The sequence below is a fragment of the Phalacrocorax carbo genome, chromosome 2 (assembly GCF_963921805.1).
Source record: "Phalacrocorax carbo chromosome 2, bPhaCar2.1, whole genome shotgun sequence".
Taxonomy (NCBI): Eukaryota; Metazoa; Chordata; class Aves; order Suliformes; family Phalacrocoracidae; genus Phalacrocorax; species Phalacrocorax carbo.
This window is the reverse complement of record NC_087514.1, coordinates 10339559-10358530: the sequence shown is the minus strand read 5'-3', so window position 1 is coordinate 10358530 and position 18972 is coordinate 10339559. Positions and strand designations below refer to the sequence as shown.

Genomic DNA, 18972 nt, shown 5'->3' with positions numbered 1-18972 from the left:
TAAGGATCTTCTCAGTACCAGAAACCACCTGAGAATTATGTTCATCTGGGCATTTCTTTTTTAGCACCTGCTCTGCCAAAGACCAAATGGGACCAGAGGCATCTTTTAGTGGCAATCATATTCTGCTGTCTCTGCTATGATGCTAGAAAACTCACCTTAGGCCTTGTACACACTCTTGTGTCCTCACTACTAAATAGTAGACAAAAATGCCAGTTGATGGGTTTGACTGTGTGAAACATGTGGACACAGAGGTCTCAGCTATGTCACCTTTTTGTCACCTGGATAGGAAGTTGTTGCTTGGTCAGCCCCAGATAAAAGCAGAAGTGAGAAAAGATCTACCAGATCACCTCGTTGCTTTTTCTTCATGGCACAAGATTACTTTCCCCAGCAGGGTAATACTTATCATCAGCAACAAAGCACAACAGTACAATTTTCTTACGTAGCATGCAAGAAACAAAACCAAAACAATCACTGAATCCCAAGGGGATTACCAGTCACTTAGCAAAGAGGCACCATTGTAAGTCGGGATTGTGCTTTACTTCAACACTGGAAGCAGCAGGCCATACTGTGTCAAACCTTTGTAACCCGCAGTTCCCACTTATCCCCAAAGGGGTTCTGCTTAAAAACATAATATGAGTAGATGCTGCTGTCTCACATGAAAACATGTAGTTGCAGATAATGTGATACAAAAGCAGTTAATATTGGGAAAAAACTGAAAAAATATTTCCAAACACTTTTTGTGGAACAAGCAGATTTTATTGGTTCATTCCACTTCAGTCCTAGAAATGTTATGCCACTGTTTCCCCAAGAGCACCTTCAGATATAAAGAGATATATTTCTGTATTTACCTGGAAGAAGGAAGTAAGCTTTGGATAGCGGTGATAAATACAAGAACAATGAATGCGCACACCAAGTTTGATTTGAATACTTCATCCCGCATTTGAGAATACTAGAATAAAAAAAAACCACAACAAACAGAAGGGTAAATTAGCTTTTAACCCATGCAGTAGTTTCATAAAGACTGATGCACATAGGAGAATTTGGGGAAATGAGCAGGAAGTGCTAATAAATCAATAAACCTGAATTTGTTTTTAAAAATTAAACACAACAAATAAATCATTAATAAGCTGATAAAATACTTTATCTAAGAGAGCAAAACCCTGTAATTTGCAATACAAAGTTATTTTACTTGGTTGCCACTTTTTCAAAATTGTTTGCTTTGAAAATCGCCAGGTACATACTGGGGGCTTGTGCTGCTGAGTGGAACAGTAAATACTTAATAGCTTAACCAGAGGAACCATGGGTTTCCTCACCTGATGGCAAGCACTGAAGTCAGCTGAGACTTTGCATGCATGAGGTCATGGAGGTGTCTCTGTGTTTGCCAAATTAAGGCCAGTCTGTTTTCTTTTTTACTTTTCTTTTTGAAGAAAAGTATGTATTTTGGGACATTCTGTGACTATTTGGGATGTGGGTCATGATCTCTGCATCCTAACTTATTCAGAGGCTGTGCATGAACTTGGCGATAGGTGCATTCTCCAAGGAGAAAATGAAAGTATTACTTTTTAAAAGACCATCTGAGGTGTATTATTATTGTTTTACTACAAAAGTATTTTTCTCCAGCATATCAAACCACTGGAAATGCTAGCAGGTTTCCCTTTTATGGGAGTTACCAAGAAAAGGAGTAACAGATACATCAGTGAATCACAGTGGATAAGTTGAAGTAGAAACACAACTGAATTCCTCAGCTGGTATTTATCAGTGCTAATTCAGTTAAACTCCAGTTGTTTACAGCAGATGAAGATTGGTCCATAGATATATTTTTGTAAAACTCTTTATCCTATACTGATGCCACTAAGTTTTCTTCACCTAATAAAAAATCCCACGGATGCCTGCCCTGGTCATTTTTCCTCCTCTGAACAATAACTCCATTTCACTTATTCTCTTGCAGTTTTGAAGGAGCTAGGAGTTACATGTGCAGAACAAAAGGAAATCAGACTCAGATTGATATCAGATATCAGAGTCTTTCTCCAGCAATTTGGAAATAAGGCAAACTGCAGTTATAAATGCCTAGAAAGCATTATAATTGAGAAAAATTAAAACCAATTAAGAAATGCATCAGGAACATACATTGAGACACTCCAGCTATGAATCACATTTTATAGCTAACCTGCTCTTGAAGGAAGATCCTATCTAGACTTAGATTATATTCACTACATGGACCTTCTGTAGGGACTTCATCTCAGTTGTAAACATCTAGTCAAAACAGTCTCAAGCTCTTGAAATAGGAAAAAGGCTTCACTCTTCCCTGCTCCCATTTGCTATGAGTAAGAGGTGGGGTTTATTTGTTGGGGGCCCTTATTTTGACTCCTCATCTCCTGTGATTATACCCTGTGTCTGCTGTTGGCAGAGGCAGTATCATTTTGACATGATTTTCAGGCACCTCCACTTCATTTTGCTGCTGGAAGCCCAGGGGCACTGACTGTGGGTTCATGTGCAGGAAAACAGAACCCCATCAGTCTGCTTAAATAACGGACCAGGGCTTTTCTTCTGTTGCAGCACAAAAAGAACCAAAAGGAAAAAGAAAGGTACGTTCTTTAAAATATAACATGAAATCCCAACTGTTCCTTAGGGAAATTATAGCAAACTAATTGAATGAAACACAACCATGGAATTTCCTGCTGTGTCGAGCATTTTGTGAAAAGGGCGAATGCTGTGGTCTAATCAGTAACAATGTTGTGATGAGAAATTGTTAGTATCTCTGAAGCAGCACAAACACCGATGATTAACATAGCACTTCTGTAGCAGTCTATCCCTTAATGACTTGGAGAAGTAATTGAAGGATAGCCTAAGCCTCAAGGCACTTCCATAAGTATGGGGAGCCATGTAGCCACCTAGAGCTGCAGAGACAACTAGAAACAGTCATGGTGTGACCTACTCTGCAATGAAAACCTTAGCTGCAACATCCCACAGACCTACCTGCCCTGGCATGACTTGCTTGTGGCGCAGTGAAGGCTCACCCTGCTTCCCGTGGGACTTGAACCATTTGCCTGCACTGTTGTGGGGAGGACTGTTCAGCTATTGGCGAGCCCAGCCAGCTAGCCTAAACTGAGCTTGCATAAGAAAGGCCAGGTTTCCCTTGCCAAGTAGTGCTGCTTATTCCCTGCCTGTCCTCTCCCAGGGCTCTTTGAAAGGGGAGTACCAGTAATACAACAGGCTTTACATGTTCACCTAGAGAAAGTGTTTGTGAACTGGGGAGGAAGGTTTTTGGTATTATCTTCATTGCTGCTCTTTGAGTCAGATAAGACCTTATGGATGAAAAGGGAGACCATATTTTTTTTTCTGTAGAGTGTTGGTGTTTGTGCCACTGGAAAAGCTTCTGCAGTACAGGAGAGAGACAGAAGGAGGTATATCAGGAAGCCCAAGGGAGGAGAAGAGATGGATGAACTCCTGAGAAGACCAAAGAGTAGACACAGATACAGCTGTTGACCAATGACAAAAAAGAAGATGCTGAACAGGCCCAAAGTTTGATCAGTGCTTCTTGCAGACCTTCTTGCCACTGGAAGTTCCTGGGTTGAAGTGAAAATGTGAGGCCCATGTCTGCAAGGATACAGCATGCAAGAAGGGGAAAATATTTTTTCTGCTCATTTAATTTCTATTTATCTTACCCGGCAGAAATTCTGAAATGGAGAAACTCAGATATTTAGGTCTAATATTTGACCTAAGAAAACCTGTACTGTAAAATCCAAAGCCATTTTGATATTTTCGGTGTGCTCACCTCACAGAAAATTTGTAGATATTTTACCTCTAAGCCCAGTCTGGTTTATGATCCCACTATAAATATGCAAGAAGACTTAGAACACTTTATGCAAATCTTTCCATTGGAAACTTTCCTTAACGAAAACCCTACCAGTGTATAAAATTCCCTGACCTCTTACTATGCATTTTCCTGTATGAAAGTACATGGTACTGATATTTCCAAGTCACTGTTATTAAGGCAGAGCATCATATGTTATCTTTTAATGATTGGAAATCATCTAAAGTAGTATCAGATTTTCCTTATGAACTGCAGGGGAATAGACAGGGATCGGTGACTGGAAGATCACGGGCTGTGACGGAAAGATAGACTCCTCCCCATAGGAGTGGCAGGAACAGCAGGCGCAAGAGCTATATAAGCGTGTGACGCAGCTAAATAAACGGGCATTTTGTATCCATCATATTGATGTCTGTGCATCACTGTCCCCAGGGTGGGTAGAGCCCTGTGTCCCGGAGATATGCAGCCCAAGGTAAGTTCTCCCATAGAAGCGTACAGCTACAATGAACTATTACATATCTGCAAACCCTTAGTGTGTTTTGATGCCACCTTTAGAAGTACTCTCTTGTGATGAGTGTTTAGCCTTATCTCCCTATGTTTTATTTGTGAAAATAACCTTTAGCAAAACTGAGAGTTAATTAGTCCCTACATGAAATATCAAGTGCTAATGTGTGAAATACAGGTTAGTAATGGCTAGTCCATTTAAGTAAAAAAACCCCTATAAAATACACCATGTGGGTATCCTACACAAATCTTCTGAAAAATGAAGTATTACGAAATTCATGTGGAAATATACATACTGCCTCAGGGAGATAACCCATTTGCTAATGTAACCATTACTGCTTGCTGTGAAATGTACATTTATTCTGTCACCAAGAAGGACACAGAGCAATGAGATAAGAGAGGAGTGGGACGATGTACCAATGGCTTAAACTGTTGTGATATACCAGTCATTTAAACCACTGAAATCAGGAAATATGCTAGCTCCCATGGTAGTTTTGGTCATGCTGATTCCAGAAATTATTTCTTTCTTTTTACCTTTTGAAACCTTAAAAGAAGAAAACCAGCACTTTCATTGCTAGCATAAATCTGCTGTGTGCAATTGTTTTACAATGAAAAAACCAGTAACAATGCAGACTGTTTAAACAGAAGTCCAGCATGACATTTCAGGTCTATGATCCCACGGGATGGTAGTCCTGTTACTAATGCAGGAAAAAGAAATATAGTTTATTCTTCTTAGGGTTACTCACTTCTTGGTGGTTTGAGGTAGAGAGCATTAACACAATTCTCATTGAACGAGGTTAACATAACACTTCTTGATCAGGATCTCAGCTATGGGTACTGGTTGTTCTGCCTACGGAATAACTGTAAAGTCTGGGGTAAAAACTACTTACAGATTAAAAAAAAATATTAGGAAGACTGCAGTGCTGCCTGGAAGTGTGATGGCTAAACATGAGGGCACAAGATCTTACATAGGAGAAGTTCCTTTACTTCAGAGCTACCTCTGACTTGAAGCTGCCACTGGTCTGAACAGAAGGTGGGTGCCAGCAGATGAAAACAGCAGTGGGAGATGGGACATCCACAAGCATCTACTGCCCACTTGCTCAGCAACACTGCAGGGAGAGGTTCAAGATGCTGATGTAGAGGGTCACGTAAGCAGATGCAAAATATTAATGGCCAGACTGAAAGACTAGGGGTAGGGAGAGCAGAGGGAAAGGCTTCTGAAATAACTTCATGAGACTCCAATTTAAATCTGAGTTTGTTATATTGTTTCCTAAATGGACAGGAAGAAGGGAGAAAGTGATAGTAATATAAGACAACATAGAGGAAATAGTTACTTTCTGTAGCAAAACAGTTCTCGTGACTGCATGTAGACTATGGTTTAACATTAGATTTGCCTGGGACAAACCTGTAATAACTGCAGAGACAAAGAGAGAAGGGACATTTCCCACATGGTCTCACAAGACATTGCCCCTGCCTATAATGAAGAGGACATTGTGATTCATATTTCCTTAACCCACATCGGCCCATGGCATCCTGATGCATTCTCCATCCTTCTCTGAGCGCACCTATGATACTGCAGCACCCTGAACACAAGCACAGAGGTTCCTGACCAGCAACTATGCAGCTGTTGGAGGTAGATGAACCAGAGCAAGTAAAGCAGTGTTGATATTTTTTAAAACTGTACTCCTGTGTAATGCTAAAAACCATCCTGATTTAGAGGACAGAATAAAGATTGAGTCCACGTTATGGACAGAGTTTTGTGTTTGTATTGCCTGTGCTTACTGGCTGGGACTAGCACCTAAGGAAATATTGAATGAAAGCACCATTTTCTAAGCATTGCAGCACAGGTTGTCAATGGAAATGTTATTCTGAGAAGAAAATGTATCAAAACTGCTCAAAATGTTGACTTTTAAATAGACTTTTTGTCATCCAGATGCAATGCAATACATTTTTTAAATCTCTCCTATGTAACGTGATGGATTAAAGCATGGGGGGTTCCCCCCCCCCCCCTTGCTTAAATTGCACTTAAATGAAAATCTACCATTTCTGTATAGATTTTCCTTGTGACTGTTAACTGTGAAGTCTAAAATGACAAGAAAGTATATATTCTGAATATAAGATCTGATTCTGGGTGATGCACCTTTGCTCCAGCCTGTGTTCAGGCCTCATTTTTATTAAATAGTAATGTAAGACTAGGTGAATCATTGAGTAGCTTGCTCATTCGGTAAGTTGTTTGGGACAAGGCTGTTTCCTCTTTTGCATACACACAAAAAATATCTAATATACCACCCCCCACCTTCTAGGTTAAATGCTATTTTTTCTAGACTTTTTCACCATATCTTTTGACCTTGTGCCTTGAAAAGACTAAAGAGTATTCATGACTTCTAGGCCTTTAGATAGTAATTCACAGGATATCAGAAATCTTGGGTTTCATTTCCTCTGGGTCCCTGTCAGCTTTGCACGATGACTGCACTGAAAGATATACCTTCATATCTTCTGTTGCAGCAGTAGTGGCTGATTCAGCTTTGGGGATTCTACCTTGTATCTTAATATCATAAATATTCTCATGGGGAAATTGAATATTTTCTTTTTGTTAAACGAACCTTTCTTTTTCCTTCTGCAGGATTGCTTGTGAAATAAGGTCTTAAAGGTACTTCAGGCAGAATTTTTCTTTTCTAGTGGTTTTCATTAAGCTCTCACCACTGATACCACCTGAGGACTGGTCTCCCACAAGTCAAGTAAAAAAGTCTGTTTTCCACTGGACATTAAAGTGATGATGGAGAAGAGGGCCTCCATGCTTGCAATTCCCATTTATTTTTCTTTCTTTTCAGTCTAAGTGCACATCCTGCTGCAGACCTTCTGTTGCTCCATCGTAATAGCACACAAGTCAATGAAATAATTTGAGATCTGTGCAAACCTGCCCCATGTCACCAGTTTGTAAGGCAAATTCTCCCATTGCCTTATCTTTTTTAATGTATAACTTACATCTGGATGTAGACTGAAAGAGAAATTAGTGAGATCATACTGCTGTTCAGAAGTAGCAAAGACACAAAAATATTTATCTCTTAGAAGCAGATGTTAAAAAAAAGGATGTTTAAAACAAAAAGTTGACAAATTAGTTTTGACTTGAAATAAACATAGTGGCTGCCTAGAGGACAACAGATGGATCCTATGACTAAATGAAAGAAACATATCTATATAAATATAGATATATGTTTTGAATAGAAGTGTCAGTTTATTAATATGCTCAATCACTGTGCCAAAGCAACCTGCCATCTGACAGAAAACTGCTTGTACTAGACAGCAAACGAAACCCGGCAAATGGCTGTTTTCAGAAGCAGAGTTTGCTCAGTGTAGGCATTTTCCAACAATGAAATATAATCATTGCAGCATTATAACACCTGTGTCATGACACTGTCTATTATGACCTCTAGCTCAGTCCAAAGAAAAAGGAAAACAAAACCAGAAAACAAACAGTGCAAGGTAGAACCTACAGCTTCTCTACTTCAGTGGACATTTATTACAATTTAAGTTGCAAATAATGCAGCTACCAAGACCCAGCTACCTTATGCTCCAGGCTGGAGTCTTTAAACATCAGTGAAAAAGGCTTGATATGCTCTCTTCTCAATTTATCGCCACTCCGTAAGTCGATGGTGTGCTCTATTCGCTTGTTAATTTCCTCAGGCCCAGACTGGACATGCAAAGCTTGTGCAAGATGGTTTGGAAGCAGATTTATTGAATTTCTTGTTAGGGCAGCCAGAGTCTAGGGGAAAGCACATGCAAACAGAATAAACCTGCTGGTCCCCTTGGGTTAAAAATGCAATGTTTTAGATCATGTTGCATTGCAAACCATTACAGCATTCCATGCAATTCATTCAATGAAATCTATAGAAGGTAAAATAATAAGTCTGTTCCACTAAACACACACAGTACACTAAGGGGAGTACTTTAATGCCCTCTTTTTTACAGACTAGGAGCTTTTCTGCTGCACTGAACACTAGGAATACATTCCCCTTTCCAGATTCTGCTAATTAATTATTAAAGCATGCATGAGGGGAGTACACACCAAAATCACAGCGGGGTATCTAACTCAATGGTGTGTTTTAACAACTAAGAATGGAAGCTACAGAAAAAAGAAATCACAAAACAGGAGTAATGATGTTTTTCTTGATCTTAAGGTTACTGGATGTGTGTAGTTAAGGAACAGACCTGTTAGGCAGGAGTGAAGAAGGTGACATTTCTGATTACTTCAGCATGGGTTTCAAGTAATATCTTCTTCACTACTGGTATATTTCAGCCAGTCTAGATTACAGTTAGGCTATATGATTTAATTTAACTGTAATTCATATTATTATTTTACATATTATCTCAAATGCATTATTCCTTTGGTATTTCATTGACTAATGAAAAGAAAGAAAAAATTTTTGCACAGCTTCACAAAGGAAAGCCAACAGAGATAGTATGAAGGGTGCTTCACCTTCAGGAAGGAGGTAGAATTTGCTTTCATAAAGAGAAAAACTCAGTCCAGTTTCATGGTATCATTTCATGACACAAACCACAGTGAAGTAGCACTTTCCCACTGAATGGGAAAATAAACCTTACTACCTGTGATATTTCCAAGGGTTAACAAACGTTACTGAATTGAAAAGATAAAAACCTTCATACACCACAGCATAAGACATTTCAGAATTATTATCAACAAGAAATACACTTCTGCTTGAGAAAAGTTATCCCATAGGTCCTTGCTGGAAAGATCTTCTGCTGTATTGTTGGAAACAGGAGTTTGGGCTGGATTTATCACTAGGTTTCTCTGGAAAGCCAATTCTTTTGGATCATGGGATTACATACAGCGAATAGTATAGGGAGGTTTCCCTTGCTTGTTTTAAAAATATAGTCATCGATTACATTCTAACAAATCTGGGAGAGCACATTAAAACACAGGATGGGTCTTAAGTAGCCACTGTTGAACCCCAAGTGACAAATTTCTTTACAATAAAGTCCAAGGACTCTCTAGTCACAGTTAGTATCTTGTTTTCTTGTATTCCATCTTTTGATGTGTAACTTAAGACCCCATTATACAGGCAGAAAAGAATATCAGGACTGAAATCTTCTGTCTATTGAAGTGAAAAGCAATATTCCTGTTTGCTTTAGTAGGAAAAGGACTACAGTAGAGAAGGTTTGGCAAACCACTCTACTCAAATCTCTCCATCTTCCCTCCAGAAAATCAATATCATCAACATTTGGAGAAAAAGAAATATCAGAGAAACTTTTCTCATACTAAAGTTTCAGATATGCCTGAATTCGTATCTTAGCCTTGGATTTAAGGTAGAAACTCTAAGTTAGAACTAAATCCAAAACAATCCATTGAGTAAGGGATTGCTTCAGTTTAGGTGCTCCTCTCTGTTTTAAACTGAGCTATGCAGAAAAGTTATTATCATTTGTGGTGGCTGAAATTGCACAAATGGGTCTGAAGTCACTATTAAAGGATGAGATCATATCAGGTGCTATTTTATGTATTAATTCCTTAGAATTAGTTCATATTGCTATATCTCCACTGGAAGTGAGGATGGAGAAGGCCCCTAATGTTTTAGTTGGCATTGTATTTTATTTACATGAGGAGACTGATCTCAATTCACCCTGGTAAATGACTACATTTTGCTTCAAATTATATTTTAAAATTTGATTAATACGAAGAACTGCCTTCTTGCTGAACGTATAACGTACTTTACAATTCATGGTGGATGAACATGACATAACATTACCACTATGGCAACAGTGCCAGTAGTATTGGTGCAAAAATGGACTTTGAAGTTGCATTTTTTTTCAGAGTATAACAAGGAAATTAATGTTTGAGTTTAGTGGAGTCTTCTATCCCTCACACCTATACACTTACTTAAGAAAATGGCTTCCCTGTAATTAGTAATAACAATAATGGAAAATATAATGCAAATTATTGTCCCAAGAATATGTTCTAACCACATTTTGTCTCTTTATGCCCCTCTTTGCTTTCCATCTTTTAAGACTGTGTTATGCCAACGTAAAGAAATATTGGTTCTCCCAATTAACTCTCCTACATCTTTGTGAACAGCTGTATGGAACATACCATTGTGAATCTTACAATGGGCTTTTGAACTTTCCTGATGCTGACAATAACCATTCATCATACAGGAACACATACAAGGTCCTGTTAGGAAAAAGTCCAGCCAAACTTGCATCTGAGACTACAAGATAGAATGAACTGAACCAAACAAACAATAAAGCTCCAACTTTACAGATATTATATAGATATTTTAAAAAGATAGCTGGGATTAGGTTTTACTTCCTTCCTGCAAAGTTTTCATGTAACAAGTCCAAGAACCCTGACCTCAACAAGGAGAGAATTTTTTAATTTATAAAACTGTAGGAAGGCTTCAAATTATTTTTTCATACTGCGAACATCAGGTCTTGGACAGAAATAGGGAAATACCAGATCACATATTTAAAGACACAGGATACAGGTAGGATTTAGTTCCAGAGGAAGACACCTAAATGAAGGTGTCTAGGTGCTTGGTGTCTAAGCTTCTGTTACTGGTGATATACACTCTGGATACTTTAAATTGCCCAATCATATGCACCTATGGTCAGCTGAGATACTCCAGGGAATCCTGGACAATAGTTTGGAGCTAGAACATATGACAACACCTACAGAAAACCCATGCACTGCTGGCTGATGGTGGTGACCAGCTGGAGTGTGCTGGGGTATCTCAAACTGCGATGGACAGCCACTATTAAGAAGCTGAATCAAGCTCTTACTCAGCATGTTTCAGCAAAGGTGTTTAGCTCTGTTTGGGACATTAGAATCTCTTACCTCGATTCTAACTGATAGTCCAGATGATCACAGATCTTTTATAGGCCCCTTGTCATATGGATGTCTCTGGCACCCTGGAGAACCACATATAGCACTAGACCCTTATGTTTAGGAGCTGAGCTGCGTGGGAGATTGATACCTGGGACAGTCAGTAGAGACACACATGCAGGTGCCTTGGTTTTGAACTGAATTCCACCCTGTTGCTTATACTTGTCCGTCACCTTGACAGTCTTTAAGTATAATTTTTGTCATAACTGGTAAAAGTCATTGCAGCCATCACTAAAATAGGATTGTACAAGACAGACATTTTAATTTGCCTTTTTCCTAATTCTTGTCATTACAGACCCATCAGGTGCCTCCAGCACCACACACAGTGACCACCTCTTTTGGAAGGCCCAGAGAAGAAATCCAACTTTAACAGCTATTAATTTATTTTGAGGAGGAGGCCTTAGAAACATAGAAACATCATAGAATGGTTTGGAAGGGACCTTTAGAGGCCATCTAGTCCAACCCCCCTGCAGTGAGCAGGGACATCTTCAGCTAGATCAGGTTGCTCAGAGCCCCATCCAACCTGACCTTGAACGTTTCCAGGGATGGGGCATACACATGACCAAGGCATCTCTCTGGGCAAATGGACCTTCACTCTTTTAACATAAAATAACTTCTGTCCAACATTCCGTGCTTTAGAAAAGAAACCCAGATACCTGTTTCAATAACAGAAAACTCCATCCATGTTGGGCATGGTCTGAATTTCAGAGCAGACACTTGCATCCTTGGCTTACCTCACTACCAGAACTGACACATGGTGCTAACTATGCTTAGACACGGGCAGCTTTTGTTAATGTCTGTGACTGTGTACATAAAGAGAGGTTATTCTGTTCTTTACTCATGCAATTCACTGTCTTAGGCTGCCCATAGAATATGAGGTTGAGGTAAAGACTAAGGATTGTGATGAATTTGAGTTTGGCAAGAGAACTTACCAGAGACTTTGCCATTTCATATTCTTCCTGACATAACTACAGCTAAAAGTAAGACACGTGGTAAGAGTTGCTCAAATTTTATTGTAATTTATATTGGGTAAAGAAAACATTGAAATGGTATTGGCAAATATTCAGGCACACGGAGTGATTCCTTGTTGGATTGCAGCTACTTGGATTCTCAATGTCTGATGCTGCCAGTGACATTTAGGTGGCATAATTAATGTTATTAAATGCTCACTCTGTCCAAAGTTGACGTACCTTTGGAAAAAGCTACTATATCCTAATATAATTTAAATCTATCATCTGAATTTTGAGCTGAAATACATTATTTATGACCAGTAATGCCTATTGTCTCACCTTTAAAATGATAAATTACATCATTGAATCACACATGGAATAGCAGACTTTTAAAATCTTGTCTTCACCAAAAAGCTTGTTGTAAAGCTGTGTAATATAAAATTATATTTTTATTCTTAAATTGTTAAAAAACAGTGAGAAACTATTCTAAAGACAAAAATTTGCTTTAAAGCAAGTGTTTAGTTATACCTGTTTCAACAATTTTCATGCATTTTTTACTAGTTGATTGAGTGGAAGTTGATCAGTAATAGAAGACCACTAGACCTTTATTTCATTCCTCCTCTGTTAGCATCAAGGTCAGGTTTAGCTGAGAAAATGATCAATGAAATGATAGCCTACTATGCACAGATTTTTTGGACTACAGAAATTGGAGTGTCTTAAGGAGAAAGAAGAAGAAACAGTGAGAGATCAGAAGATATTCACAGCAGCATGCACTCACACCTCTATTCCTAATGAAATGAGAGTAGAGACACAGGTCAACAAACTACAGTGAATACTAAAAGGCAGCATACATGCACATACACAGATGTACAGAACATATATAAAACAGGTGTTTTATATGACAGCAAGTTATGCCATGCTCCAGTTCAGTTTGAAGAGACGAAGAGACCACCACGGGCTGATTGTGAAGGCTTATTACTTCCGAGCAGATTTGTAAGAAGCAGAAGACGGTTGACAAAGCAAGACCTCCAAACAGCAATGCTTGAAGTTCAACAGACAGTGCAGACAAGTAGGACTAAGGATGTGCAGCAGAAGGAAGGATATATCATGTCATTACAGATCCCTCAGAAAAATGGAAGAAAACTCCAGCTGACCTTGTTTCATAAAGATTCATCAGTCTTTCAAATGCAGTGAAAAAAGTGGTGTCTGAGGGCATTTTAACCTTTCCATCTTTAATTCCTCTAAGCAAGCAGACTTTACAAGAAATTTTTATGACAGTACAAGGATTGCTGGTTCCCAGGGTGCTAGCAATTAGCCTGCAATGCTTTCAAAAAAGTCTGATCAGGAGCAGTTTTTATTATCTCATATTTCTATTGAGCTACTCATGACCTTAGACCCTAACTCACGTGCTAGTGAACCTTATTGTCTTAGAATCTAAATTTTTTATGTTCTTTATTAAAAAATATTAAAAAGTAAAGAATGGACAAAGTGTTTTCACAAGGGTTTTTTTTTTTTAGGGAGACCTTTTTTCTTTCTCTTACATATCAACAACCTACACTATGTTTTTTCCTCTGGCCAAACGTCCATTCACTCATCCCTTTACTTTGATGGCAGTGCAGTGAAGCTATGAAATGAGATAAACACTCCGACAACGTGTCCCAGCTCATTTAGTAACATTAACTTTACTTTTAATTTACTACTTTATGGACTGGTTCAATTAAAACTAAGCTGTGTTGGAAAACCCTAAAACCTCTAGTCCCCTGGCATTTCCCCAGTTTGCATACATGATTTATTTCTGCCCTGAAACAATTTGTTTAAACCTCTGCTGTTACAGTATGTGTTAGAATAAATGTTAAAGATGAATTTGTCTCCTCTGAGGCTTCTGTTATTGAAATGCACACAAACATTCATTTATACTTGATGACATTAAAGGAAGTTTAACTTACATTCTGTTTTCCCACTATGTTATCAAATGGAAGTTCAGGGCTCCAGGATCCTTCAGTAAATGTTGCTCCACTGTTTCTCCTGTCAGAGGAGCTGACAGCCTCTTTCACAATATCTTCAGGCAAAGTCAACAGACTCTCCTCAGGTTGTTTAATTAAATAAGTCTCAATGTTATGTTTCCTCAAGAATTCGTTACGCTCTTTGCCATGCCCTTCTTCAACTTTATAATCCCCATTCAGGCAGTCCAGAGTGGCTTTGGAGATGTGAATTCTCCTGCATAAGTGAAATAAGTAGTAGCAAATACTGATTGTGCTCTACCATACGTAGGTAACAAGGAGATTATGAACTCTGCATCGTTTTTAACGTGATGGATAAATAGAAGGTTTTCTATTGTATATGATGATTTCTAAAAAGAAAATTAAATACTGTATTCACAAACATGAGCTTCATTTGGGGACAAATACTCTCAAGGCATGTTCACATCAAGAGGATCTCACTAATTCACAAAGTCCTGTCACAGGAAAAACACTTTGATATTCACACCTGCTACTTTTGCTCACAGTAATAGTTTAATGGAAGGCCTTCCTGAGTAAAATACTATTCAAAGTGAATGAAAATTGCCACTTGAGTTAAATATGGTGAGAGGAAAATATAAGGTATGTATTCAAGCAGTTTGTGTGAAAGCTTTTTAATTTCCTTCAGTTACATGAAGTAGCTTAGACAGTTAACATTAGTGGTCTGATTGCATCTGAAGTGAATTAGGGAAATAGGGAAACTATATAAAGGCAGGTGAAGTGATAATTTCTGGTAGGACTAAGTGATGAGTTCAAAAAGCTTTTGCAAAAGTGACATTGAATCTAAGAAATGACATACAAAAATCTCAAATTTTGCAAAATCATAATAAGGTTTTGGGTGTCTCCCAAGCAAACATAGAGGTGCTTCATATTTGGATTTTCTTAACTGGAATTATGTTTGCATGAGAAGGACAGGAAGAAGTTCAAGTAACCAAAAAAAAAAAAAAAAAGAAGTAGATTTTATTTCTATTTTAATGAAATCTTCAGTTTCATAGATGTAAGGTAAATTGCAGACACCTCTTAACACATCCACATGGTTAGCTGTGCTATACTTTACAATGTAGCGTCATAAATGCAGTTAGCTAACTCAAGCAAAACAAATTAAGATACTTTAAAATCAGCTCATTTTTCCAGTTTGGATGCATGGCACTTTTTGCGAGTCAGGCTTGCAGACAGATTCCTAAAATTCATTCAGCTAAAATTCTTGATCATTTCTTAATGCTGAGGCATTTTTCTCAGGCACCACAAATTGGCTTCTCTCCACTGAAGGAAAGGGTCCTAGCACGCCCCTTGGGAGCTTTCTTCTGGAACTTAAAGGATGCCACTACAGAGTTAGATTGCATCAAATACTGCTGGAGTAGGAAGGCTGTAAAGATGTGCATGTATGATGCGCATGTATTACCAGAAAATTAAGTGCTGGTTGTCTTTAAGCGTTGTGAAATACCCAGGAGTTTCAGAGTTTGGCACAAACTGTGTCTACGTAAAGTATTAGAGAACAGCATATAATGAAAAGATCAAAAATTTATATCCTAGCCATTCTTTAACCTGTCTCAGCTTCTGTCTGAAGTCAGCACAGGTTTTGTACGACTTCAATGTCTGAAATCATGCTGTTATGACATCCACATAGAATAGTGTTCTTCTGTAGTCAAATGTCAGTAAAACGAACAATAAAATACAGTAAAGATGTTTCTCAAATATAAGCAACTTTTGGCCTGGACTTTAAAACATGATCATATGATGGCTCAGAAAGGCAATATATTTCCTAGATCTTAGAAATGCAAATAAACTGAAATGATTTAAGTAAAGAACTGTTATAAAAAAAAAAGAAAAAGAAAAAAGAAGAAGAAAGAGAAAGAAAATGATACATTAGTTGCCAGGGTGACTATCTTTGTGCTGAGTTTCCACTAATATAATTTGGGAGGATTGCATTATAAAGCCATGAAATATCGATTTTAAAATGGAAATGGTAACAGCTTTAACTGGAGCATGGAGCTCGCTACTGATATAATACCCATATATGGACCAAAAATTAATAAATATTTGCTAGGTTAAACATATTTTCTGGTTTCACCTTTTGTACAGCTTACTTAAAAGAACTTAAAATATATAGTGGAGAGCTGTCTTTCTAATTTTACAGACATGCAGTAAATTGGGAACCTGAGCATTGAAATAAAAAGGTATACCCTTTCCTCCTGTCGAATACACATCAGGCCCAAAGCTTTAGATGATACCTGTCATTGATACAACCTGGAAAATTAATTATTAGCTAAGTTTTATGCCAATTCAATACCATCGATTAACACGTAGATTCACCAGGTGAAGACTATTAGAAGATGGGGCCCTTAGAAGAGTGTCTCTGAAATAGCACTGTAGGATCTTGCATGGTTTCCTTCTCAGGTGTTGTGGACACATTTTTTCCCTCTTAGAAAACCAGAAATGATTGCTTTTTTTCTTTTTTCAGTGTTCCAGACAGTTGGGCTGCCCGTTTATGCTTCTTCTTTCAGGGGCAATCAGTCCCTGTATCACCCATGCTTTGAGGTCTCAGGGTCACATGCAACCGGCAAGGGAAAGAGCTGAGCCGCTTCTCTCCTGCCCCCAGACTGGGTGAAGGGATCCTCCCCATCCTGGGCAGGCAAGCTGCCTCCCTCCCCTGTGCACTCAGGAAAGGACAGTGGTTCATCTTTGCTCTTGTTTCACACTGTGAGAGCAGGACGATTCATAACCCCCGGGCAGCATTTCTGACAAAACAGAGGAAAACAGCACAGCTCTGGGAACAGGAATGATCTCGGTATTGCGGCAGGGAGGGGGATGTGAATGCTGGCAGCAGGGAGAAGTAAGGAGAGGCTGAAGCGAACTTAACTGCTCTATTAAATCTGCTCTGCTCACTAGGAAAGCCTGTGGTAAATCACTGTTTTGAGGGACTTAGTGAATTGCTGTCACATACAGGCTTTGTTCTGTTGGCAAACTGATACACAGGAGTAGAAATCACTCTGCTCCAATAGACTGCAACTTAGCCAGGCATTTTATCAGCAATAGCAAGGTGGTGCATTCTCTGGGTTATTCATTAATAGCCATACTACCTGCACGCATTAACAACAATAAACTAGACTTTTTGTAGGTGACAATGGTGAAACGTAGATAATTGATTTGCTCATGTTAAAAAAGCACCATGTGATCTTAGCCGTCTGGGGCTATCATGTGGGATAAGCAGCAGGGAAAGAAAATTTTTTTCTGCAGTTTTATACACCACTGACGTATGCAGAGTATAGAAGTTGTTTTCAGAGCATGTAACGTTTTATTTTCTGCTGATTCTAAGAATATATATTAGTATAAAGGTCTACTATGGGGAACAGTGGAAGGGGCCCACATTTAGAAATACAATATAAAGCAAATATCTTTCTAACTTCCTGGCAACATGACAGCTCTGACAGATCCTGATGTGCGTGTAGGGAGTACAGCACATGACTCAGATTTGATGACTTAAAACCTCTTTCAGTCAGGATGACAGCATCAGTTAGACTTTTTCCACATAAAGATGTCCACTGCTAATGCTTCGATGTTCCATGGCCAAAAATTGAATTATTGCAGGGGATCTTTTGCTACATCTTTCACCTATGGAAGGTGGAACTAAAAGTGAGCAGAGGATTCCTGCCACTGCTACTGTTGCTTCAAATTTAGGATCTGCAACTTCCAAACTACCATGACATATATGTCATGTCAGGCAGAAATAACATTCTATCTTCCAGGTGAATCAGCCACCCCTGATAAAGAAAAACTAGGCAGTGAAATGGAAAACAATGTATTTTCGCTTATAGGCAGGCTGACATAAATGTCTCAAAACATTCACCAAAGCATCAAATTATTTAAAAGACTTCCTAGAGAGCCTGCTGTCCACAACACCTTGTTATTAGTGTAACAACCTGTGAACACATAAATCTTCCCACACTTTGTGCATTGTGAAATAAAATAAATTACAGCCTTGTGACTCACGCCAGCATTTGAATGCAAAGGACAAGAGAATGAAGCCTGGAAAAACTCAGGAATGGTCAATGCCTAACTGGGAAATTTGGGCTACCTCTGAGTATTATATGGGTGGAGTAAAACCACTGACCTTATTCAGGAAATCATAGCTGGCAAAGAAACAGAAATACCTTTGTCTTTTCCAATGCCTCTGAAAGCTGACCATTTCTACCTTTTCTGACTATAGCCTCACAAATCCTTACTAACCACAAAATAATAAAAAAAAATATTTAAAAAACCCCAAAGGTCATGGTTGATGACATTATGTAAGGCAGTTAATCTGTTGGCAAGGTTAACTGTGTACCGCGCTGGAAATGGTTTTTGACTGTGGGACATACACGTTGCCTTACCCAGGAATTCCGCCTGACTCGAGTTTGTTTGCGATGTCCACGTCCCATGACCAGACATCAAACTGCCACTTTCGCAGGCCCAGCACTCCACACAGAACTGATCCGGAATGTATCCCTATTCTCATGTCAATGTCATGCTTTGTTCTTGACCTAACATATCTGTTAAACAAAAGAAAAAAAAAAAGACCAGACTCATGAAAGTATATGCCACAGTTCTTTGTATCTTTTAGAAAAGGGTACAATGTAGAATGCAATGTCATTTGTTATAAAGAACCACTTAGTCTGAAAAATTAAGAGATAACTTTCTAGGTAACAAAGTACAGGTAGTGTTAAAAGGACTTTAAAAGCCAGATTATCATTAAGGCTTAACTGCATGCATGGTTCGGTAGCAGAGGTTATTATTCTTATCAGACAGAAAGTGAAA

The 18972-nt window shown here is 38.6% G+C and overlaps 1 protein-coding gene across 2 annotated transcripts in view; it reads right to left on the bottom strand.

Moving 5' to 3' along the window:
- ADCY8 (adenylate cyclase 8) overlaps positions 1-18972 on the bottom strand; it is a 139340-nt gene that overhangs the window by 37425 nt on the left and 82943 nt on the right. The window contains exons 6-9 of one of the 2 annotated variants that reach the window (XM_064442079.1): positions 18549-18707; positions 14107-14377; positions 7881-8078; positions 849-949 (exon numbers count right to left, since the gene is read on the bottom strand). In XM_064442079.1, coding sequence (XP_064298149.1) covers positions 849-949; positions 7881-8078; positions 14107-14377; positions 18549-18707 — 729 coding nt within the window. The remainder of the gene's footprint in view (positions 1-848; positions 950-7880; positions 8079-14106; positions 14378-18548; positions 18708-18972) is intronic. The other variant, XM_064442080.1, reaches the window with a different exon arrangement.